This window comes from Triticum urartu, chromosome 4A (genome assembly GCF_056163025.1).
Source record: "Triticum urartu cultivar PI428250 chromosome 4A, HENAU_Tu73, whole genome shotgun sequence".
Classification (NCBI taxonomy): Eukaryota; Viridiplantae; Streptophyta; class Magnoliopsida; order Poales; family Poaceae; genus Triticum; species Triticum urartu.
In genome coordinates, this window is record NC_141876.1 from 572,894,214 (window position 1) to 572,918,681 (window position 24,468).

General features: G+C 43.4%; 2 protein-coding genes across 6 annotated transcripts; both read right to left on the minus strand.

Annotated features, from left to right (window-relative positions):
- Positions 1-6,669: 6,669 nt before the first annotated feature.
- Positions 6,670-12,005, minus strand: LOC147976741 (uncharacterized). 2 transcript variants are annotated; one of them, XM_087519025.1, is made up of 8 exons: positions 11,469-12,005; positions 11,225-11,361; positions 9,564-9,791; positions 8,440-8,647; positions 8,001-8,137; positions 7,551-7,631; positions 7,376-7,442; positions 6,670-7,289 (listed from the first exon to the last, which is right to left on the minus strand). In XM_087519025.1, exons 1-8 carry the CDS (start codon positions 11,988-11,990, stop codon positions 6,948-6,950), a joined length of 1,722 nt encoding a protein of 573 aa, XP_087375151.1. In that variant the 5' UTR covers positions 11,991-12,005; the 3' UTR covers positions 6,670-6,947. The 2 variants fall into 2 exon arrangements, with proteins under 2 accessions (XP_087375151.1, XP_087375152.1); XM_087519026.1 differs by having other exon boundaries at positions 11,225-11,365; positions 11,469-11,858.
- A 1,199-nt stretch (positions 12,006-13,204) lies between these two features.
- On the minus strand, positions 13,205-21,676 carry LOC147976742 (calmodulin-binding transcription activator 3-like). 4 transcript variants are annotated; one of them, XM_087519022.1, is made up of 13 exons: positions 21,374-21,676; positions 20,460-20,579; positions 19,597-19,712; positions 19,380-19,468; positions 19,161-19,203; positions 18,215-18,362; positions 17,984-18,103; positions 17,568-17,899; positions 15,964-16,419; positions 15,117-15,817; positions 14,455-15,031; positions 13,767-14,111; positions 13,205-13,573 (listed from the first exon to the last, which is right to left on the minus strand). In XM_087519022.1, the coding sequence occupies exons 1-13, from the start codon at positions 21,411-21,413 to the stop codon at positions 13,463-13,465; spliced, it is 3,198 nt and encodes a 1,065-aa protein (XP_087375148.1). In that variant the 5' UTR covers positions 21,414-21,676; the 3' UTR covers positions 13,205-13,462. The 4 variants fall into 4 exon arrangements, with proteins under 4 accessions (XP_087375148.1, XP_087375147.1, XP_087375149.1 ...); XM_087519021.1 differs by having other exon boundaries at positions 17,984-18,106; XM_087519023.1 differs by lacking the exons at positions 20,460-20,579; positions 21,374-21,676 and adding an exon at positions 19,801-19,823 and having other exon boundaries at positions 17,984-18,106; positions 19,597-19,753.
- Positions 21,677-24,468: the final 2,792 nt, after the last annotated feature.

Here is a 24,468-nt window from a genome sequence, read left to right on the forward strand (position 1 = left end):
AGACCCAATCCTAAGCATAGCACAAGATCGTGTAGTTCGTATGCTAAAGCTTTTCTAATGTCAAGTATCATTTCCTTAGACCATGAGATTGTGCAACTCCTGGATACCGTAGGAGTGCTTTGGGTGTACCAAACGTCACAACGTAACTGGGTGACTATAAAGGTGCACTACGGGTATCTCCGAAAGTGTCTGTTGGGTTGGCACGAATCGAGACTGGGATTTGTCACTCCGTGTAAACGGAGAGGTATCTCTGGGCCCACTCGGTAGGACATCATCATAATGTGCACAATGTGATCAAGGAGTTGATCACGGGATGATGTGTTACGGAACGAGTAAAGAGACTTGCCGGTAACGAGATTGAACAAGGTATCGGGATACCGACGATCGAATCTCGGGCAAGTATCGTACCGATAGACAGAGGGAATTGTATACGGGATTGATTAAGTCCTTGACATCGTGGTTCATCCGATGAGATCATCGTGGAACATGTGGGAGCCAACATGGGTATCCAGATCCCGCTGTTGGTTATTGACCGGAGAACGTCTCGGTCATGTCTGCATGTCTCCCGAACCCGTAGGGTCTACACACTTAAGGTTCGATGACGCTAGGGTTATAAAGGAAGTTTGTATGTGGTTACCGAATGTTGTTCGGAGTCCCGGATGAGATCCTGGACGTCACGAGGAGTTCCAGAATGGTCCGGAGGTAAAGATTTATATATGGGAAGTCCTGTTTTGATCACCGGAAAAGTTTCGGGGTTTATCGGTAACATACCGGGACCACCGGGAGGGTCCCGGGGGTCCACCAAGTGGGGCCACCAGTCCCGGAGGCTTGCGTGGGCCAAGAGTGGTGAGGGACCAGCCCCTAAGTGGGCTGGTGCGCCTCCCACAAGGCCCAAGGCGCAGCAAAGGAGGAGAAGGGGAAACCCTAGGCTTAGATGGGCCCTAAGGCCCACCCTAAGGGGCGCCCCCCCTCTCCCCCTCTTGGCCGCCTCCCCTTTCCCATCTAGGGCTGCCGCCCCCCCCCCCCCTAGGGGTGGGAACCCTAGAGGGGGCGCACCCTCCTCCCTCTCCCCTATATATATGAGGCCTAGGGGCTGCCCAAGACACGCGATCTGATCTCTGCCTGTTGGTGCAGCCCTCCCTCTCTTTCTCCTCATATCTCGCGGTGCTTGGCGAAGCCCTGCAGGATTGCCACGCTCCTCCATCACCACCACGCCGTTGTGCTGCTGCTGGATGGAGTCTTCCTCAACCTCTCCCTCTCTCCTTGCTGGATCAAGGCATGGGAGACGTCACCGGGCTGTACGTGTGTTGAACGTGGAGGTGCCGTCCGTTCGGCACTAGGATCATCGGTGATTTGGATCACGACGAGTACGACTCCATCAACCCCGTTCTCTTGAACGCTTCCGCTTAGCGATCTACAAGGGTATGTAGATGCACTCTCCTTCCCCTCGTTGCTAGTTTACTCCATAGATTGATCTTGGTGATGCGTAGAAAATTTTAAATTTCTGCTACGCTCCCCAACACCTCTCCCTCTCCAACACATCCTCCTCCTCCATAGCGCTTGGCGAAGCCCTGCCGGAGTACTGCAGCTCCATCACCACCACGCCGTCGTGCTGCTGCTGGAGCCATCTTCCTCAACCTCTCCTTCCCCCTTGCTGGATCAAGAAGGAGGAGACGTCACGCTGACCGTACGTGTGTTGAATGCGGAGGTGCCGTCCGTTCGGCGCTAGGATCTCCGGTGATTTGGATCACGTCGAGTACGCCTTCCTCATCCCCGTTCTTTGAATGCTTCCGCGCGTGATCTACAAAGGTATGTGGATGCAATCCAATCACTCGTTGCTAGATGAACTCATAGATGGATCTTGGTGAAACCGTAGGAAATTTTTTGTTTTCTGCAACGTTCTCCAACACACTCTCGTTCATAAAAAAGTAAAAAAAAACAACAAAAACTCGTCCGACAAAAGAAATTATGCAGCTCGCTTGCCCATCCGATGCAGTGCGGTTTTCATTTTGGAGCAGTGCAGTCGGCCGTATGTTGTTGTTCATCTCGTAAGTGCAAAAAAGATATTACGAAAAGCAAAAAAAAAGTAATGCGGTTCACTTCTTGATAGTGTTGTGGTTCATTTACCCCCGATGTGAAGTGCACTCTACTTTCTCGTCCTTGAAAAAATTACGTTTGAATAAAATAAACCATGCAGTTCTCTAACACGTCTGATGCAGTGCGGTTTTTCGTCCGATGCGGTGCGGTTTTCAGTCGAATGAAGTACCCACATTGATTCGGGTGTCGCGAAAAACAGATTGTCCGAATTTCGGTAAATTTAAAACTGCTCTTAAACCGTAAGGAATTAGAGAGAGTTCTACATGAAAAAGTTGTGTCTCGTCGATATCTTTCCAACGGCATATCATTTGAATCATTTCGACAACCAGTTTGTAAAAAATTCATGAAAAACGGTCGCTGCCACTCGTTGTCCGCCGCACAATTTTCAAACTTAACTTAAAACTGTAAGGAATCTCAAAACCATTTTTACATATGAAAGTTGCGCTTTGTCCATAGATTTCCAACGACGTATTACACGCCTCGTTTCGACAAACGGTTCAAAAATTAGAGCGAAAACAGTACCGAAAATTGCAAGAATTAAAAAAACGTAATTCAATGATTTAGTAAATTTGAAACTGCTTTTAAACCGTAACGAATTAGAGAAAATAATAGATATGAAAAAGATGCGCCTCGACGATATCTTTCCAACAGCGTATCATTTGCTTTATTCCGATGAGTGGTTTAGAAAAAATTCCGAAAATACGCTCGCTGCCACTCGTCATCCGCCGCACCATTTTTGAAACTGCTCTTAAACCGAGAGAAATCTCTAAAAGTGTTCAACATGGCAAAGTTGCGCCTAATCAATAGCTTTCCAACGGTGTATTATATGCCTCATTCCGATAAATGGTTAAAAATTATAGCGAAAACAGTACTGGAAAAACACTGCGTGCAGTTTTTTCCGACACGAAGTTCACTCGTGTGAGTACTGCAGCACACTTGGCTCAAACAATGACGTGCACTTGCGTTGACTGTGCAGTGCGGAAGTGTTATCAGAATAGTTATTCTGCTAATATTAGCAGAATAGACCGGCTGTGTGTGTGTGTATACATAGTAATGTTAAACTAAGTGTGAGTGTAGAATAGCTTATTCTACACCCCAGTAACGATACATACAAAATATAGTAACGCAATATATAAAATATAGTATTTTTTCTGAAAATGTAGTAAATTACAAACTTGGATAGTAAAAAAAATATTTTCAAAATTACTACATTTTGTACGCTGTTTTACTAGATTTTGTATATAGCGTTACTAGGGGTGTAGAATAAGTTATTCTACACTCACGCTTAGAATAGCATTACTGGGGTGTGTGTGTGTGTATAGGAAAATGGTTGTGTACTCCTAGGAGTACGTACTCCCGCTTCTCATATACCACATAGATGAATCTTTTATACCACTTTATTATTTTTAATATACTTTATTAGTAATTATTAGATACCTCAAAATGAGTTGTATGGAAAAATTCATGTGAGTCTACATATTTTTAAATATTTACGTATATACTGATGTGTTTGTACGTGAAAAAGGTATATTACAAAAAGTATATCGCAGATGATATTTTTTCAACAAAACTCATATTGAGGTATCTTAGAATATTTAATGAAGTATATTGAGAATAATAAAGAGGTATAATTAATGCGTATATGAGGTATATTGAGAATGTGAGTACATACTCCCAGGAGTACAGAAGAGGAGTCATATATATACCCTCCCCCTTCTTTAAATTAGACTGGGAGATGCGGGATCAACTCCTACCACATGATCACACACGAGCGATTGAAGAGGAATTTGCGGGATTCTTTGTTGAGCACATCATAACTAAAGACGGAGAATATCATCGGGAATTGCAATGTGATTTTGGTAGATGATGTTATATTGTATATATGCATGATCGTGTACTATATGTAGTAGCGTCGAATAAATATACGAAAACTTATTGTTCGACCAAGCCCAGAAAAAGAGGTCACTTCTCTATGTTCATGCCGATGTTGTGTAATGGTTCCCTCATTGCTATATGTAGTAGCTAGAGTTGAGTTGAATAGAAAACATAAAATAAAAATGAAACCCTAAATGTAAAAGAATTGGAGGGTAAACACAAAAAGAAAAGGACGAAACACAATATGAAACTCCTAAACACTCCAAACCCCTCCTTTAAAAAACAAAAACCACAAAGGCTACGTGGAGCTCCTTTAGTCCCGATTGGTAACACCAACCAGGACTAAAAAGCAGCCACGCGTCAGCAACTGCCAGGCGCTGGGGTTTTTGTTTTGGAACTCCTTTAGTCCCGGTTCGTAACCCAACCAAGACTAAAAGTGAGGACCTTTAGTCATGATTGTTTAGTCCCGATTGCAGAACCGAGACTGATGCCATGTTTTCTACTAGTGATGGCAAGCATAACGAGTGGAGTACTGCACTTCTCGAAGGTTCTAAAAAATGATACGATTGTTTTATTGTCTGTAATTTTCTGCTTCATTGCAGTGGTCTATAGAGCCGAGCAAGATTTAAGTGTTTTTCTTTTACGATGAAGGTTTAAGTGTTTCTGGAGATTGGTCCTTTGTGATATTTATTTGTCTACCAGTTTTGCGGTGTAAATCTTATGTAAAGTGACACTATCATTGATCAAGAAGTGGACACCATTCAATGGGCAAAGTTTGGATTGTTCCCATTATTGGAGTTTGGAGTTTGAAATTAATTGATTTTTTTGTATTTTTACACGGAGCCATGTTGTTTCACCAAATGCCACAATATGAATTTTAGTGTTCGAAATATGTTTGACTAAATAATTACAGAGTATTAGTCAGTACGTGCACATTGCACGCTTACTAGTCACATAAAGCAAGTCAAACAAACACATCCAAAAAAATCAGTGACACTTCCCACCACTGCTTAAGAGCGAAAATGGTAAACCTACGAAACTTTTACTGGACCCTTCCCACCGCCGTTGGCTGCATTGCATAATTGCATTGCCATTTGGGTGTAACAGAGTGTTGCCATTTTTTCAGCTTCCGTTTCACATGCGGTGGCCATGTAACGTCGACACTCCACACGTACTCAGCAGTACAGCTAGTCCTTTTCAGTTTTCCCGGATCATGAACCTATATTGATCGACATGCTTTTCCTCGCCTGAATGATCGACTAAATAAAGCGGCAAGTTTGTAATCCCTGCTTCTACTTCAGACTTGGAGAAATAACTCAGCACGGTTTTATAGTTTGGATTGTCGATAAGATAACCGACTTGTATTCATGTGCGCATGAATTGTTTCTCAAGCAAATCTACAACTTGGTATCAACTATGACCTATATTGCATTTTATCCACGGATGTGTCAATGTAGCAAATTGTGCTGAGAAGGCCTCACTCTAGTGAATACTATTACTATACTCCCTCAGTTCCTAAATATAAGTCTTTCTAGATATTCCAACAAATGACTACATACGGAGCAAAATGAGTGAATCTACTCTCTAAAATATGTCTATACATCCGTATCTTGTAATCCATTTGAAATGTCTAAAAAGACTTATATTTAGGAACGGAGGGAGTATAACATTTCTTTGAGCGAATCATAATACTTAACTAGCTAGAATGAGAAATTTTGAGACATTCTTGACAGATTCCGTGATCTCTCTTTTCATCAGGAGATTTTGCCTCTATCAAACTTTCATTTATACCATGTATGTTCCATGAAATAAAACATGGCATACATGTTTTTTCTTCGAGCTGCAGGTGTGTAATACTCCCTCCGTCTCAAAATAAGTGTCTCAAGTTTAGTACAAAGTTGATTGGGATGGAGGAAGCATATCTTAAATACAAATTTTCTTATTCTTAGGACATTCCTTGGTTTTAAAATCAGAATCATGTGATATATCATCATGTCAATGCCACTTCAATATTCATGTGGCACACATGGTTAGCAACTCAAACTTGATGAAATTTTTAATATTATTTATACTTAAGAATGCATATTGATAGTTTGTATGCGTATGTATTTCTAATGTCAAAAACATGGTTTCTCCAAATTAAGATTAATATATAATCAACATATTTATGTATTTCAAAAATTGGGTATGCTGTATTCATACGTACTTCTCACAAATGTCACGTCATTTGCATAAATAATAGTGTCTTTTTGAGTTGGAACCAAGTAAAATCTCAGATTGGTGTACCGAGGGTGAACGTGCAACAACTGCTTGATTAGAGCTCACTCAAGTCACTCACATACTCTGTCCTGATATATATTGACAGAAAGATTGTGAAATTCATTTCTTCTTCCTGGGTTGTTGAAGCTACGAGAGCCGAACTTCTGACGCTCATAAAAAAAATGGCGAAGGACGTTCATTTAAACTTTAACCCGCTGAAACTCACTAGGATTCGGAAAAACGCACGACGACGACCTGATTATTTGTGCCAATAGATCTAGCAGCACGTCACCACCCAGCACAAAATTTTCTTTTTGATTTTATAGCTATTTTCAGAACTTGGGAGTGTGAAACCCAATTCACAAGAAATTGAACTGAACTATACTGATTTTTTCTCTGTAATACAGTTAGAAGTACAATGCGAATTCGATGGCACGGTTGAATGATAAGGGTTCCATTCTCAGGCAGTATAAGGAGGTACAATATCACAAGATCAATAGTTTACAGTTCATATGTCCTGGACCAGGGCATTGGTTTTTCCATAAATCAATTGAATAAGTCTATGATTTGTTACACCCATTAAATTCCGCTTCTGGGGATTTGGGAAGAGCCTCCTGTACAAGGCTCACTGTAAGCTAAAAGAACCCATCTAATGTGCCTATCTACTCTTGCACTAAGATCGACCAGCAAAGCTACTGAACCACCTCCTGATTCCATCATCCAATGGAGAATATTCCTTTCTTGATTCCATCACTGGATGTGGAATGGCATTTACTATCATTGTCTTCCGACGGAAGCGGCACACCGAATACCCAGTCAAGGACATTCAGGTACTTGGACCGGAAAACCTCTCTTTCCTGGGCATAGCAGTGCATAATGATCGAGGTGGCCATGCTGAAAACCACTACATCAGCTCGCTTGATCTGCAATATTGGAGGGCAGAGCCCGGCGTCGGTCATGCATGTGAAGAAACTCTCGATGGCTCTGGCAAGGCAGTACAGAGATATCTCGATTCTCCTGCTTTTCTTCTCGATAAACAGTGCCAGACCCGCCGGGAACTGCCACAGCAAAGCAAGTTAGTATCACAAAGATGGTTAACTGGACTACGCTTAGTCCCTGCGGTAAACTGTGTGTCTTCACTTACCGTGCCAAGTACAACGAGTGGAGTACTGCACTTCTCGAAGGTTCTAAAAAGGAAGCATGTCCAAGCCCTGAAATAGAAAAAGAAACACCATGAATTGCTGTGCCGACAAGGGAGGTTGGCGATACATCTACATTCTTAATACGAGAAGTTGGGGGTTGAAATAAAAAGAACTCACCATGCAGATGCACAATACATTGAGAGGAACAGGCTAGATCTTGCTGTTCCTAGAAGACTCTTCCCCATTATTGTGTAAGGCCTGCATGTTGTGAGGTCTTCAGCACACTTAATGTTGTAGACACATGTTAGGTGTATCCAGCTATGCTAGAGTTGTACCCAATTAGGAGTCGTTGTCTTAGGGGTGAAGTTATGTTTTTGCAAAAACTGCAGAAGGCAGCATGACAGCTCCCGCAGAATGCAAATAGATAACATACCACGAAGAGCACTCGTTTTTCAATCTAGATAGGGCATAAATTTGTATGCTTTTGATACGTACATGAAGCACAATTACCCTGAGGACATCAAGCCCAATTAATGCAGGGTCTGCATGTTTTTTGGCAGCAAAAAAAAACGCTCTTCACAAATATGAGCAACCTAACATGTCAGTTTACTTAATACAGTTGTGTACCTTTTCATCAGATCCTGCCGATGAACTACAAGTGCAGGAACTAGGTAGACTGGAATATAGACAGGAACTGCTCTTCCATATGCTTGTAACAAGAACGAAATAAAATGTCCTGCACATGATTGATTACCATGCACAATCTGGTTTGAAGAGAGAAGAGATTAGATGAAGGAAAAGGTTCCGCTTAACAAAAGGAATAAAAAAATGGTAGGAAATTAACAAGGAAAACTTCAACAATTATTCACAGCAAAATATTATACCTGAATGCTTGATAGGGATACTATACTATATTAATGTGGTGCAATCATGCGACACGACACAATTATTCACAAATTTGTACTCACTCCGTTCCAAAATAGATGACCCAACTTTATACTAACTTTAGTACAAAGTTAGTATAAAGTTGGGTCATCTATTTTGGAACAGAGGGAGTAGTACTTACTGAGCAGGGCACTTTCATGTCTGGATCCAACTTTATGTCAACACCAACAGATTTGTAATACTTCTCAATAGCCTCTAGGTTAGAGAAAGCAGTGTGGTTAACTACTTCCTTCAAGCCTTGCAGAATAGACTGGTCCTTTCCACCATGCGTCTTCAGAAATGATTTATATGATGACGGCAAACTGTCCTGCTGTAGAATGTATGCAGATCTGCAGAATCAACAATATAGGCAAAACTCATTATCCCCACATCCTATTGAATATATACCGCAAAATATATATAACTAAATACTCACCAGTCACCGGTGCATGATGCATATATGTTTTAATATTGTAACAAATGGTTGAACTTATTTCAAACAAGATAACAAGGGAAATGCCCTTGAATCTACAAATACATCACATTCTTACATTTATATTCCAGTCCCAGTAATGCACTCTATGATTCCATGTCTAAAATATTTGGACTAGCAAAGCAATTACAGTTCAACAAACACATTACTTTTACACATTTTCTCAAAAATGACCCTATTATTTACATGTGGCTTTTGCCAAACATCAAAATGTTGTCTGCCCGTCTGAATACGATGCATTCTAATGAGACATTAGTGAAAGACATGAAAGAAAAAACATTGTCATCTAGGTTTACATGCTATTTTATTATGATATTAATAAATAGCAAGTCATTTCAAATTTCACTGAAGAATGACATAACTGTTGTTGATCAAATGTAACTGCTATTTTTGTTAACAAAGTAGCCCTTATGTGTCACAAACAAGGTATCTCAAGAGAATTTTGACAATTCGGATAAGTTGTCCATACTACTTCTGTAGTGCCATGTGCAAATATAACATTTCCAGAAGTTAACATATAATGGTTCAAAAAACTGTTATGTGACCCTTTTTTCAAATAATCAGTACTTGACCTGCATAAATTTGAAATGCTAGCTAGCTCCGAGCATTGGGTGTAGTGCAATAGGACCATCGGGCCCAAATAACTCCATACACTGCATATCAGTGTATATTAACAGGGCTAAGCGATCTTTGAACATACATACAGCAGTAACATTGACATATACAGCTAGTGCAACCCGAAAACTCATAGGAATTCTGTCAATGGAACTTACAAAATTTGTGCAGATGAAAGGCACATAAGGAAGATATCACCATGTGACCAGGTCAAAGGTTTGCAAATCTTTCCAAATCTTCTGCTCTTTATTCCACAACGGGATGCAAGCACCGCAGCACGCATGAGAATGTATATTGCCAAACTGGTATGCTGCGTGCCTGGCCCCGTCAAGAGCATAGAAGGACCAGCAATTAACCCGGATAATAATGACCTCCACCTTGCTGTTCTGAAGCAACAAGAGTATTGAGTTACATACTATCCCAAAACAAACTCATACATTAAAGTAGGATAGTGTGGAAGATACAATGGAACAGAAAACAACATGCATTCTGTGATATAACAAAAGTTTAAATGTGTAATGCGTTTTGTGACGACTGACCCCCTTCATAACTTGGTAATGCTTATGGTGTATGGTAAGGCCACTTCATAGGCACAGCCTGGGAGTCCATTCAGTGGTTTCATGGCATGTGTGTAGAAGCGTGACTGAAGTCACTGAAAATTGGAAATGTGGAATATTTTATTGATTTTCTAATTATTGGAAAACAAAATAAAGCCAAGTTTGTGACTCTTTGTTTGCAGGATTCAAAAGTGAAGTTTGAAAGGTCTAGGTTGGAGTATCCCGAGGGAAGTTTCAAGATCCAAAATCATCCAAGCAACATTTTATGTTAGACAGGGGAATAAAAGAAGACCTTGCTATGGTCCTTTTGGAAGCATAAACAAAGGCGTATTGATTCATCATGATCAATAAAGATGATGATTCAAGTTCAGACAAACTCACTATACACTATTGAGATTGCGCTCAGGTGGTTGTAAGGATCTTATTTTGGGTTAGCAAGCAACATATATCTCCAGATCACGCAAGAGTTGCATCATTTGGTATTTCCTAGCGTCAATGGAAGTCCAAGATTAGAATTTAGCAGTCAAATATTACAAATCTGTTTTGACGATACCTCACAGAGTTGCAAAATGTTGGTCACTGATCAGTACCAATCCAATACTACCTCCGTTCAGGTTTATTAGGTCCCCTTATATTTTGGGTTAAACTTTGACCATCGATTTGATTTGCAAAACAAAAGTGACACGTCATAAAAATTATATTGTTGGACTCGTATCTGAATGAAGTTTTCAGTGATACCATTTTTTCCTACATATAACTCATATTTTATTACGCAGAAGCAGATGCATAGTCAAACTTTGGCTCAAAATGTGAGGGGGCCTAATAAACCAGGACAGAGGAAGTAAAAAGTAGCAATCCCAGATTCAAGCAGCAAAAAAACATCGTCTCCACACTGTAATCATTTGCAAACTGCAAAAGGTTGACCCCAAGGCCCTGACCAGAATAAGCAATCTTTGCTTGCAATTGACGGCACCAACAAACAAAGAACAATTTCTACGACAATACACCTAATACACATCAAAGCACATCCCCTTGAAAATATGAGCAGTTAGTAACAAAACATATACTGCTCTTCCTCTTGCCCTTCAAGGCTCACACACTGTTTTTTACACGCAGCTCCGCAAAGCCGGAGGCAATTATTAGCTCAAATCAAGGATTCGCCCACCATCGTAGTAGAAGATTTGCGTCTTCCCTTGCCATAAATAGGAAGGGGAGAAGCTACTAGAATTACTTCAACAGCTGGGTGTGAGACCAGGGCTGACCTTTTGCGGCCCCAAAGGGCGGCGATGCACTCGTCGACGGAGACGAAGGCGCCGGCGAAGGTCCCCAGGAACATGCCGTACCTGACCGTCTCCTTGAGCGCCAGCAGCGCCGCCTCGTCGTTGGTCATCGCGCCCGCCTTCCTACACGCACCACGCCTCACGGGTTACGACACGACAAGGCTCGAGCAGCAGCAGCAGCACGGATCAGCAGAGTCGCGTGCGGAGGAGAGCGGCGAGCGCCCACCTCGATCTGGGGGAGCGGCGGCTGCGTAGGCGGACGAGGACGGAGAAGAGCGCGAGGCCGCCCTTGAGCCCCGCGCCGATGGCGAAGCCCTTGGTGGCGGCCCCCACGCAGCGCCGGAGCCACCGGAGGTCGTCGCCCTGCCCCGCGCACCGGCGGAGCCACCGGAGCTCGCCCTGCGGGGCCAAAGGCGGGGGCTTGTCCGGCGCGGGCGCGCAATGGAGCTCCTCCGGCGCGGCGGGGGCCATGGGTGGGCCGGAGATGGGGATCCGCCCCCTCGCCCTCGCGGTCGCAGCGAAGCGGAGGCAGGCAGGGCAGGAAGCCGTGCTCCGGGCGGGCCGCGTGCGTGCGTGGGCAACGTGTGTCAACGTGGGGACTACTGGCACGGAGGGAATAGTCGCGCTGGAGTTTTAAACTTAACCGAAGGTGCTGGAGGACACGCACTGCTCCGGCCCGACCAGGCGCGACCCATTCTACACAGCTAGCTCTGCGCTGCATCTCTACAGGACAAGGCAGCTGCTGCATGTGCGGACGCTCCGGCCATCACTGGTTTAACACTGCGCGTACTACGTACTAGTACTAGTTATGATTGATCAGGCGGTGCTTGATTATGGCGCCAGATGCCACTACGTAGTCGTTGGATGGGTGATCATTGGTGGGGGGTCTCTCACGATGGCATGCTGCAGTCATAGTCTTAGGCTGATCATGATGGGGAGGAACTTAGAAGTAACATCACACACTCGAATACAACTTTACTTATGTGTCACATATTTAATGAAGAGATAGGTGCTTGTGGTAACTAGCTAAGTTACCGGAACATCACACACTCTAAAAAATAATGAGTGTATAACCTAATAAATACATTGTTGCATGACACTACATAGATGTTATTATCACATATAGTCTAGGAAAGTGTGTAAATTACTAGACTACGTTCTTGCCCACTGTGACCAGCCTTACATTACAGCTCCAGTCTCTTGAAATAAGTAGTGGCGGTGAAAAATCAACACACGTACGTAGCACCCACTCGGGGCGAGTGACTGGCGGCAAGAAAGACCAGAGACAGCGGGAGTTGTGCACGCAACAGCCGACACGCACGCGCACGCCCCCGTCGTGTCCAGTTACACGTCCGCGTCCGGCCCATTACGAAAACGGTGGCAACTGGCAACCGCGATGGACGGACGACCGCGCGTTGATCCTTTTCCATGTTCCGGGAAAGCAGAACCGAACCCATGACGACATCCACGCGTGTCGCACTCAGACCATTCTCGTTTCCACTCTAGTCTGCGCCAACGGACCCGTGGCCTGAGAGCGGCCGGGCATCGCTTTCGAGCTTTCCTTGGGGCGGCATGCCTATGTTGCTCCTTCTCTGCTTGCTCCTTTGGACACTTGCAGCTGGACGGCGCGGCCCAATGTTTATTTGGTTGGGGGTGTTTGGGTTGGGGTTTTGTCCTCGCATCTTCCGCCACATGACACGAGCAAGCAAGAAAAAATTACTGACCAAAGCGTCAAATACACAGCACTGCAAGCATGTTTCACTAATGCTCGGCGACAAAATACAAATGGATGCGGCATTCACCACTGCAGGTTTCGACGCCTACAGCTTCAGCAAAACCACGCCATCATGTCGGTATCTATGATCTATATCACATGTCCCTCCCTATTACGGACGATGCCGCATGCAAATTATATCCCCAACTCCAAGCATATAAGTGAACGAAACCAAGGACGGCACTCTGTAAAAAACTTCATGAGCATCCAAGCTTAACTAGTTTAATTCCAGGCAACTAACTGGACGGTTTCAGTTTCATAATCCACATACATTTTCCTCCAGGATGGATATACTGTACAAGGGGCCACTAGAGCTAGACAACCAAGAGACCAACAAAAACTCAAACCATAATGGACAGGGCAATTTAGTCACTATCATCTATCTGGTGAGACTACCAAACAAATCAGAGGTAATTTACAAGAAACAAACACCACTTCGTTAGGACCTAGAAATAGCCCGGCAACGGCATGTCATCGTCCCAGAGCTCTTTGAATTCACTCATCAAAAAGCCTTCATCCATCTCCGTCGACTCCTCAAGCATACTTTCTTCCACAGGCTGCGTCACATTAGCAACAAAGAATTGAGTAAGCCTCCCGTTAAGAAAACAGAGCAAAACTCTCATTTTCTTTTTTCTTTTTTCACCCCTCAACTCTCGCCGGAGTTTTTAACCCAAACATCATGCATAATTGTTCGGCGTCACCCTAAAACTTTTGTATTGGTGCTGAAAGGGCGGGAAAACGTATTGCTACCTGCGATTCCTGCATTTTTGTTACGACAGTCAGAATCCTCTGATACTGGTCCCGGGCTTCGGGGTACTGAACCATGGACTTCACTCTGGCAAGAGCTCTCTGCAGTCTTTCTTCAGTTTGCTTCCGTCCTTCTTGCAAGAAGTTATAATCATCCTCTGCAGGTTTAACTGGGATTACATCGACACTGCTGCTACTAGTGCTGCTGTCTGTTGCAACTTCTGTAGACCGAAACCCGCGTAACCCAGCTCCTCGCCGCCTCCATCGCAATATAACCTTCTCCACTATCCCGACAGACCAAATTATTTTGCGATAATGCTTTCTCACTTGGTGACCTCGCACATGAGCCTAGCAAGTACACAATATAGCACGGTTGAGAAAATTTGTTCATTATAATAATAGCATCAGAAGAAGAGATACTTCACAAAGCAGTGCACTATACTGTTAAAACATCATGCTATGAATATCCTGTCCTAGATACTAGATTAGTCGAAGAGAAAAAAATATGGAGCTCATGTTTCACTCAATTACCTTTACATAAATTTGTAAATGATATGGTCATAGTTGACTTTACTATTGCAAAATTCAGTAGAAAAAAATATGGTGTTGGCATACTCATTCAGTATTAATCTGGAGCGTTCAGAATTTTAACAAAAATCATTGATTAATGTCATACACTTAATATTCATACCTGGATCTTGACAATTCGCTGTCTAATAAGCAGAAATTCTTTTCTTCCCTTCCATCCACGGAATTTGTTTTGTATTCGAGTTGCAGCAGCATGCATGGGATCGAACTGTCCTGGTTTAGATGGTTTATAAGACAAGAGTGACATGGCATGTTCATCTGATATCACACCATTGTCATCCTCATACTGAACTGCTTGCTTTCTCTGGAAGGACTGCACCCTGAAAACTTGATATATACGAGCAGCAGCCTGGGCAGCATTCCGCACAGCACCTAGTGAATCTCCCATCGATCCAGCCTGAAGACCTTGACCTGCTGATGGTGACGCAGTTCTTCCGGTAACATCTCCAATACCAGGTAGGCCAGATATCTCTGATGCATTGCTCCCCATGGCTTCCTTCAGGTTGAGGGTTTGAAGATGGCTTGTTAAAGAAAACTCTGCCAGGAAACCAGAAATTCCCTTGTGCCCATTGAACGACGCAAGATCAGCTGGTGTGCGTCCTGAAGGGAAATCAGGCCTTGGATCCGTCAAAGCTCCAGGAGCCGCACCTAATGCTATAAGAGCAACAACTGTTCGCTCTCTGCAGAACAGGGCAAACAAGTTTAATACATATATATGTATGTATGTATGTGCACACAAAAACTATCACCCTCAGAAGAACTTACCTGCCACAAAATGCTGCCCAGTGAAGTGCGGTCCATCCATGAACATCTCTGAAATTTATGCTTACACCAGCAGTTATTGTTGGCCTTATCGCCCAATCATATCCTAGAGCAGCTGCCAGATGAAGAATGCCCTGCCCTTCATCATCTAACACACTGGGACCTTTGCCACCACCTCCTGCTTTATGGAGAAGCCAGATATGCAGCTTTTCTTTGATACCGCTTTCAACAAACTGATCCTGCCTATCATCAGGGGCAAGCTGATTATCATCAGCGAACTTTAGCAATTCAGACCACTGATCATTGTTTGTCATCAATGAGGTTATCTTCTTGTTCAAATCAATCAACTCCTTTGTGGGGTTAGATAAAGCTGCCTGGAACTCATCTTGCTGATCTCGTCCCAAAGACAATAATTCATCAAGACGCGCCTGGAGATATATTTTGTTTGTAGCACCATGTGGACTTGGAGCATCCATGTATTGAGAATCACTTGGTCGATATTCAAACTCTCGTACTTCACTGCAGGCTAACCTGTTGGAGCAAGTCACATAAAAAGGGACCCTGCCAGGTTTGTGCGAGGGAGAATAGCACCTGAGAGTCCCGTCTGCTAAAATATCTGCTGGAACTTCGACTTCTCCAAACATACACGACCACTTGAGCTTTATAACTTTGTCAGAAGTTAGGAATCTACCAGTAACAAGAACCTGCAGGACACAAGAAATTTTGTAAGCAGTTAAAGAACACTAATTCACTCAGACACCAAGACAGTTCTATTTCGTATGGCGCTCCTAAGACTTTCAAGCTTTAGAAGCACAATAAAGGTAAAAAGGATAAGTGTAAGAAGACATACCCTAGTCTTCGAACCTGCATATGTCCAGCTTGGAAAATATTCAGTTATACTAAACAGCTGATCTTGTGCAACCATTGGGTCCAGAGTAAACTGATCCAACTGATCACGGCTCGATGCTCCAATGATATTGTCAGCATCTTCACTGTTCCAGTACAATCCAGAACTGGACTTTACTTGGGAATCATCTACTTCAGCAAGTTCTTTGCTCATCCATCTAGTAAAACTATCACTTTTCTTAAAGCTGTTCTTCAGGATATCAGAAAGATTAGATGATTGAGTTTTCAGGACAGGGAAATTAATGGCTTCCTCCAAAAGTTTATTCTGTTGTTCAAAATTGTCCACTGTAGCAAATGTACTATCAGTAGCACTTGGAAGCTGAAATTCAGTAGTCCTGCCATCAATAGCACTTGGAAGCTGAAGAAATTCAGTAGTCGTACCATCATTAGCACTTGGAAGCTGAAATTCAGTAGTTTCACAAGTGAGTACCAAAACCAAATTGAAGCCGGACAATAATAGTATATATTTTAGGGGGGAGACAATAATAGTATAATATCAGTAGCATGGAAGTCAAGCAGATGCAATTAATCAGTGTGCAAAATAACATACAAAATAAGTCTGCTGGGATACCAAGAACCAGCAAGGGAAAGAAAGAAAAAGTTCTACCATGGAAATAAAAACCAGGAAATCATCTTTTAATGAACAATGTAATACGAAACACTATTACTACGACTATTCAAAGAAAATAAATACACGCCATCCTGAAAAAATCACTATAAAAGCTGCAAATATTAATCTGTGCAAAGTGAATATATAACACTCCCTCCAATCCATGATTATTATGGATCGGAGGGAGTATCATAGATTCATACTTAACAACACTAGGTAACCGAAAGGCTGGAGAAACAAACATGTTAAGATTGGCTATGCTCTTTTAGCTCTGACAATGACATTGCAGCTCTATAGTCTAGCATTTCCCCACTAAAATTCCAATTTCCTATTAATTTTTCCCTACTAGAATTCATTTAGCATTTGAGCTCACCATCCTCATCCTAAAAATCATTTGAGCTACATTTTGGAAATATTGAGGAACAATACACTTAAGCGGAATAAAAACAATACATAAGGCGCTTTGTGGCATTACTATTGTACTTCCAGTCTGGTACTGTTTGTTAGAGAAAGATGTGCTCCTAATTGACTTTTGAGAAGAACCAATACCTCATTTCAAAAATTAGTATGTAGGCTACTTCATCAAACAATGTCGCGCGAATTACTATTGTTAATAAAAGTGAAAGGGTTATCAGTTACAAAACTCTCTGCATTTCAGAATATAGGGAAACAATATATATTCCATTTTGCAAAATTCTGAAGCAACTCAGGCACTAAAAGTACAAGTTGACATAAGCAGATAAGACACAATTTCATGGGCAGTGTGCCACGGCCTATGCTCATAGCCGTGCAGATCCTCGTGCCCCATGGGCACAGCAGGAGACAAGGGTTGGGGGTAATCAGAGGCAAACCTCCTCTTTACATAAACAAAACTTTATCATCAGAGAATATTAATATGCTATATATATTATATTGCCACACAAAAATGTGCCTGTTACCTGCCACAGTGCTTCTCTATCAGTGTCTGCATGACCATCATCCTTGATATCCAGCCCATTGCTATATACTTCATCAAAACTGAAAGATTCTATTCCAGGGCCTTCTGTAAAAGGAGGCTGCTCAGAAGGAACATGAGACTGGTATGGAGGCAATTGATGGATCTCTTTATTCAGTTTCGTCATTTCATTCCATGATGACAGGTCAAATTGAGTACTGGGCCCATTGAATGTAATTCCAAAAGTGGACTCGTTATGAATCACAGGTGAGTTATCTTGATAATGAGAATAGAAGCCCGTATTAGGTGATGTAGCCTGTAATCCTTGATGATTACCTAACCATTGGTAGCAAATGAAGAGTCACAAATCCATCCAACTTAGGTTCATAACCTGAATAAATCATTTTTGGTGGCACTTACCTACAGATGATGCAGGACTGTATGAGCTGACAACAGAAGCATCAATTATGGATCCACCTCCATTTTCATGCTGCTGCATCCTAGAGATAGAGTGGTATCCGGCTCCTCCCGAATAAATATCTGCTGCACCGAATTTTGCTTTAGATACGCTGTGCATAATTGGAATAGTATCAGTGAAACTATTTAACTGGACTTCGCGCGGAACAGAATAAGATGATCAAACAGCTCTACCTGATTCTGCCTCGTATTCAGAGGCGCGTCCGCTAAGTGAGCTTTCACCGTCTGTACTTTGTGAAGGCAAGTGGCTTAAAGGGCTATCAACATAGGCCCCTTGTAGCATGTTATCATGCCCCCTAGTACGAGAACTTGATTTTCCAGCCTGATGTTCATATCCACATACAAAGAAAATGAAACTTTAAGCGGCTTATTGCAGAAAAAGCTTTTGTTCACAACGAATGAGGCAGCAACGACTTAAACTCAGACTATGAACCCAGGATAGTAAAAGTAAGTAGGCCAAGTAAAAAATTGTGAGCAGAGAAACAAGACAAATTTACTTCTAAAACCAACATAAACAGAGGGTTTCCAAAATAGGCTGATTAGGTTCCTATATGGAGAGGCAAAACAGTTTAACATGTTCAGATTAGTCAGTTTATCATGAGATAATAGTTTTCAAACAATGTGCTACTGGGACATATGCAAGCATAAACGCACAATATTCTTACAAACATGGAGTCCAATTTCTTAACCCTTTTAGTTAATTTCACTCCAAGTTCTGCACATATTTTACATTTTTATCCTGTTATCAATGGCATTATTAAAAAATTTCTGACAAGGCTACCCAATCAAGGATCAATCACTTAAAGTATCCCAGCACTGAAACAGTTTCTTTTGTACAATTGCCTAATTCATGGTTTATCATAAGAATCAAGCTCATCAACCACCAGGGCTAGTAACAATCAAATCAGTACTCCTTATAGGCGGTATAACAACCATGATCCCAAACTAAAACTACAAGTGTGATTAATAATTTAGTATCACAAAAGGAAAAGTATATGAAGACCAATCATGCCATTGAAGCAATATAATTTACATGGAACACCCAAAGTGTTGTCCAGACATAAGGATAAGGTAAACAAGTAGCTAACAACATTGCAACCATAGAAGGATTAGGTGTAACCTTGACTTCGAGATAATGCACAAGGACAATGTGCATATAGTCCCTGCAAAAGCAAAGGTAGGATAGCTTAAATACAAATGTAGTGTAGTATTTCTAAGTTAACATGCATGGATGTAGGCCCCATACAAGCATATATGATGCACATGCCATGAGTTATTTAGCAACTGCGAGCTTTGCAATATTACAAAAGCAGAATGGATCACTAAAAGTTTCACTTACTCCTCCAGCATCCAATAGCTCCTCCTCTGGAAGTTTATATTCTCTTCCCCATGAGCATAGTAGCAATGAAGCACATCGATGCTTCCAGACTAGATTTATAAGGAAATGTCAGTTAATTTGCCTCTGTAGACAAGCGATGCAGTATGACTAGGAACCCTTAGAAAAATACTGCAAGATGTCGCAGAAATAAGTACTGGTAACATTCAACTTTACTTACTTTTAATCTTTCATGGGCTTCTTTGACAGTCTTTCCATCCTTTTTCTTCCTCCAATTATGGCCATCCTTCCTAAAAAATCTCAATACCTTCCGATCAAACAAGAAAAGTGAACCACCTACAATCAGAGATACAAATGTTAGTGAGATACAATTGAACCTTAACATGAGTACTTGGAGACAAATGTTAGTGAGATACAATTGAACCTTAACATGAGTACTTGGAGACACTTTGTCAGCTCATGTGCATGTTTACTTTCATAATATATGGGCTCCAAATAGTGCGTGTAATTACAAGCATGGAGATATTAGTAAAATAGAATGTTCAAATCAATGTCATGGCTGGTCCAAAGGCAAAATGGCATCGAGCTAAAGGCACTAATAAGGTATAACCAAAAATCTTAAAGAATACCGTTGCGCAAGGGCACAAGACACGGCCCTTGGCATAAGAAGGTGCGCTAATCACATAGCAACCGTTCAATCCTGATAGCAGGAGAAAGATCATGGTGGATCCAGAGGCTTAACCATGTGGTTCAAACCAGTTACAGTAAGGATAGCATCATAATTTTGTATTGCTATATGGCATTAAAAAGTATGCCAGGCGACCAGGATGTGCTAAGTTTACACCTGACATCAATATTTGACTAGATTAAAACGGAAAAAACATCATAAACCTTATTTTCTGTTCTCGCAATTTCAGTGTTACTTCTATTCTCACAAAATGATGTTCAAGTTATCAAATCAATGGCAGTTCCCAAGTTACACAATATTGCTTTGGTATATATTTGCCCAAAACATAAGTTAATTTTGAAAACTAAAAACAAATAATCAAATAACAAGCGTTGAACAGCAAATAGGGGTCATACTTGCAGGCATATTTGGTGGCTCTGGAGCTATACGGAAATTCCTGTAATTCTTAAGTATTTCGCAAATCTCAGTAGGGCGTAACCATCGGGTCTGAGCCTCCTTCAGTATCTGCTCCATGTCTGTTCAGAAGTCAATGAAATGTAGAGTTAGACAATTCAACAAGGTTGAGAATTAGTCATATAGAAGTGGATTTTAAAAACATTCGAAAGAAAATGTCCTCAGTGTTGCTTCCCCATCTACACAGAATAAATCATGTGTCGTCATTCAAAATTCACTTGCACAATCCAACTTCATATTTCAGGTTCATGTGGAGACACAACTAGAACCCCGATTTCCCTCAGAAAACCTCGTAACTATGAGTAGTTCCAAACACCCAAGTGACTAGCACTCCGACTGTGAAAATTGTGAAACTGACTTCGGTCCAAACCCAAGAGCACAAGGACCACCACGTAAGGGATATGCTCATCACACAGATGAAACACAACTCTAGAACCGCAGGGTACCCGAAATTCTTCCTCAGAACACCGAAACCCAAAGCAAGTTGACGGTTATTTCGAATAGCTCCTACAGCTCCCGGTGGTTCCTCTCTCAGGACACTCCCGCGCCCAGTGACCGAACTGAGATCTCCACTCCGCGCCATATATAGCTTCCCCAAAATCCCCGCCGCGGAAACAGAGAATTATCGTCAATTACTTCCGAGTTCCCACCAACCAAACCCGTGGCCACCAGATTCCGCAACAGCCGAACGCCATCTTCGACGACGCCGCAAACCCAGATCCCCGCGCGCAGGGAAGGCGTTGGGCGGAAACAAAACAAAACAAAGACCGAGAGGCGTTGACCAGATGAAGCCGGCGCAGGCGGATCAAAACCAACCGAACAAAACCCCCACCGAAAAATCCGGGGCGGCTCTCACCTAGCTGCGGCGCGATCCCGTAGCGCCGGCCCTCGGCCATCTGCGGAGCGCCGCGTCAGCCGGTCAGCACCGCCGCCGCGAACCCGCCGAGCCGCGAGCAGGCCTCCGGGGGCTGCCCTCTTCCGGCGATCCGGATCGCCGGGCGAATTTCCGCGGTAGGGTTTTGGGGATTCCGTCTAGGTGGGCGGGGGAGAGTCGGGCTGCTGCGGGTCAGGTGGTGGCGATGGGTATTTTAGCCGACAGATGAGGCGAGGCGGGGAAAGGGAAACAACTGGACAGCCACCGCCACCACCACGCGCGATGGCTACAAAGGAAGGGAGGGAGGAAAGCGGGGGCCGTGGACGGGGGAAATGCCCGTTCTGCCCCTCGCGCTGGAGGGCAGGAGTATATATCTGATCTTTCTGGCAGGGGATTGCGGGGCCGTGATGGGGACGATCCTGGCCGTCCGATGGCGGTTGGTGGTGCGGTGCGGGGCGGGCCGGCCGCATGAGTACACACGAACGAACGAACGAGCGGACGACTTGACTTGTGGCGCGGTAGGTGGAAGGCGCCAAACCTGTCAGCTTTGCGTGCGTACTATACTCCGGTCTGGTGTCCCCTTGCTCGTGGCCCTGCATGCTCTACGGTTTTTACACGTGCCTACGATGCCACTTCTCCCAAACAGACGGCCATGTGTTACAATTTATCTTTTTGAACAGTGCATGTGTTAGAATTTAGAACCGTCGTGTTAAGTAAAAGCAAGTAAAATAATGTGACAATATGAACTAAAATATTACTCCATCTGCTCCTGAATATAACTTTTTTAAAGAGATTTCTAATGAACTACACATGGATATATAGACATTTTTTATAGTGCAGATTTACTCATTCTGCTTACTATGTAAAAAGGCTTATATTTAAAAACGGAGGAAGTATAACTTTGTTTGGTTGAAGAGAGAAAGAGAAGCGAGTCGAACGTTAGTAGTCAGCTACAACACGAGTCCCAAACACTTTGTGAGATTGTAAGGTAGGCCAACTATTATTAAAGTAGTGCATATTTCAAATCTACAATTGTACATGCCGACTATTGAGTTATTTCTTGCGACAATCATCGGATCTATTAGTATAAAACTTTATAGATTTCATAGATATTTCAAGGCTATCGAACAAATCACTCCAGAATGAGCCGCTGATACATCGTTGTTGCCGCTCCTCTACCAGAGACATCTTGACCTTGTTGATAATAACCGGAAAGTCTTTGTGTGCATGCTTCTAAGGACCCAACACCCTTGAGCCGCAGTCGTCGGCATTGAACCCTTGCATAGATCTGAAATATCTGATATCAAATCCCGCCACATGACAAAAAACACTAACCTTACCACACCAAGGAGGCGGTAGGAATCTATGCCGAAATTCCGTCGACCACGGCCAAACGAATTATTTGCATGGCAATTTATGTTTACCGAGCATGACAAGTTTAATTAGCAAGTATGGCAAAATTGTTCAGTTCAATTTCTTTCCCATAATTTATCATGCTCCCGAACCAAATTTGTCATAAAAAAAACGTTCGTCTTGTCATACCCAAGGGAACGTCAACACAATAACATTCCCCTTTTACTGTTTCATTGTCGGTTGTACATAGAGGTAAAAATGTAAAACATAATCCAACGCTAAAGACCATCTATAGCCGGATACAACAAATTCAACCCCTCAGACAGTGGTCGATCACGTCTCAAATAATCGATTCCACAACCTGATATCTTAAACTAGAAAACTCAAATACATACTATTACATGCAACGTAAACCTAATCTTAAGGAAGCTTGTCCGGCTCCGTCATGCCCATGTCCAGCGGCCGACTGCGCTGCTCATAGTGTCGGTCTTGTGGGTCATTTCCTCCTTAGGGTCGTGTGGGATAAGCTCATACTCGAATCTGTTGTCTAACATGCCGAAGAAGGCTGAAGATCGCCGGACGGGAGCTTGGGTGGCGAAATGGAGTGAGGTGACTAGAGTTTGGTTCGGGAAACAAATGTGAACGAATATATGCAGGATCGGATGGACCAGTCATGCCCGGTCCTCCTCATATCCGTCCAATATTTAAGCTGGATACGGAGGTGCGGGTCAATCAGGGCGTCTGATGCCGGTCTGAAGCACCCATGTTCTTTTTTGACTGGTGAGTGACGAGGCCCGTCCGCCCGCCTGGGCATACGAGGGGAGTCCTGGTTGTAGATGCTCTAATAGACAGCAAAACATAATCCAACGCTATTAATTGTCGTGAAGAAATGGAGAATTCTCACAAAGAATCTGGACGGGTATAAATCGACATGTGTTGCTCCAACGTTGTCGGGCTCCGAAGTCCGAACCACGTACTGCGCACTGCCACTACGCAGGCTCCTACCGCCACCAGGGGAAAGAAGGGAAAGAGCAGGGAAAGCGATGAGCGCCGCCCGCGCGACGGTCGCCCGCCCGTTCAGCGCGAAACCACCACACCGTTCCATGATCCAATCCAAGAAAGATTCGATCCGCGGGGAAGGGAATGATGCTCCGTCTCCGCGCACGACGATCCCACCCAGAAGGAGCGCGGCCCGCGCGTCCAAGCTCTGGCGGGCAACGGGGGCGGTCGTTATCCGTCGCCCTCGCGCGCGCGCGCGCCCGTCCGTCCGTCCGTCCCCGTCGCTGTCCCTCTCCGCTCGGCCTCGGCTCGCGGGCGCGCTCCCGGCCGTCTCGCGTACGCCTCCTTGTCGCCCACGACTAGTCCTCTTTTTTCTTTTTGGTTTCTGACTGATGACTGACTGAAGAGCTGGTCTGATCTGATGACTACTACGTACAGTACCGCTCTCTCTCGGGGGCAAAATCGGTGCTGATATTCTTCTCTGTGCCACGCTTAGCCCGAGAGAAGCGATGATTTTTTTTTTAAAAAAGGAGAATGACCTCCGGCCTCTGTATCTGGGAAATGCATGCGTCCACTTTATTGATTATTTTCGGAGAAGCGATGATGGTGGTAAATGCTTCAAGTCTCCTGGCTCTCATCACGGCGCCGGAGCCAAGTCACCACACGTCTGTCCCGGCCGCTCTCATCACGGCATGCTCGCCCGTCTCCGACTCTGAACCGTGGTC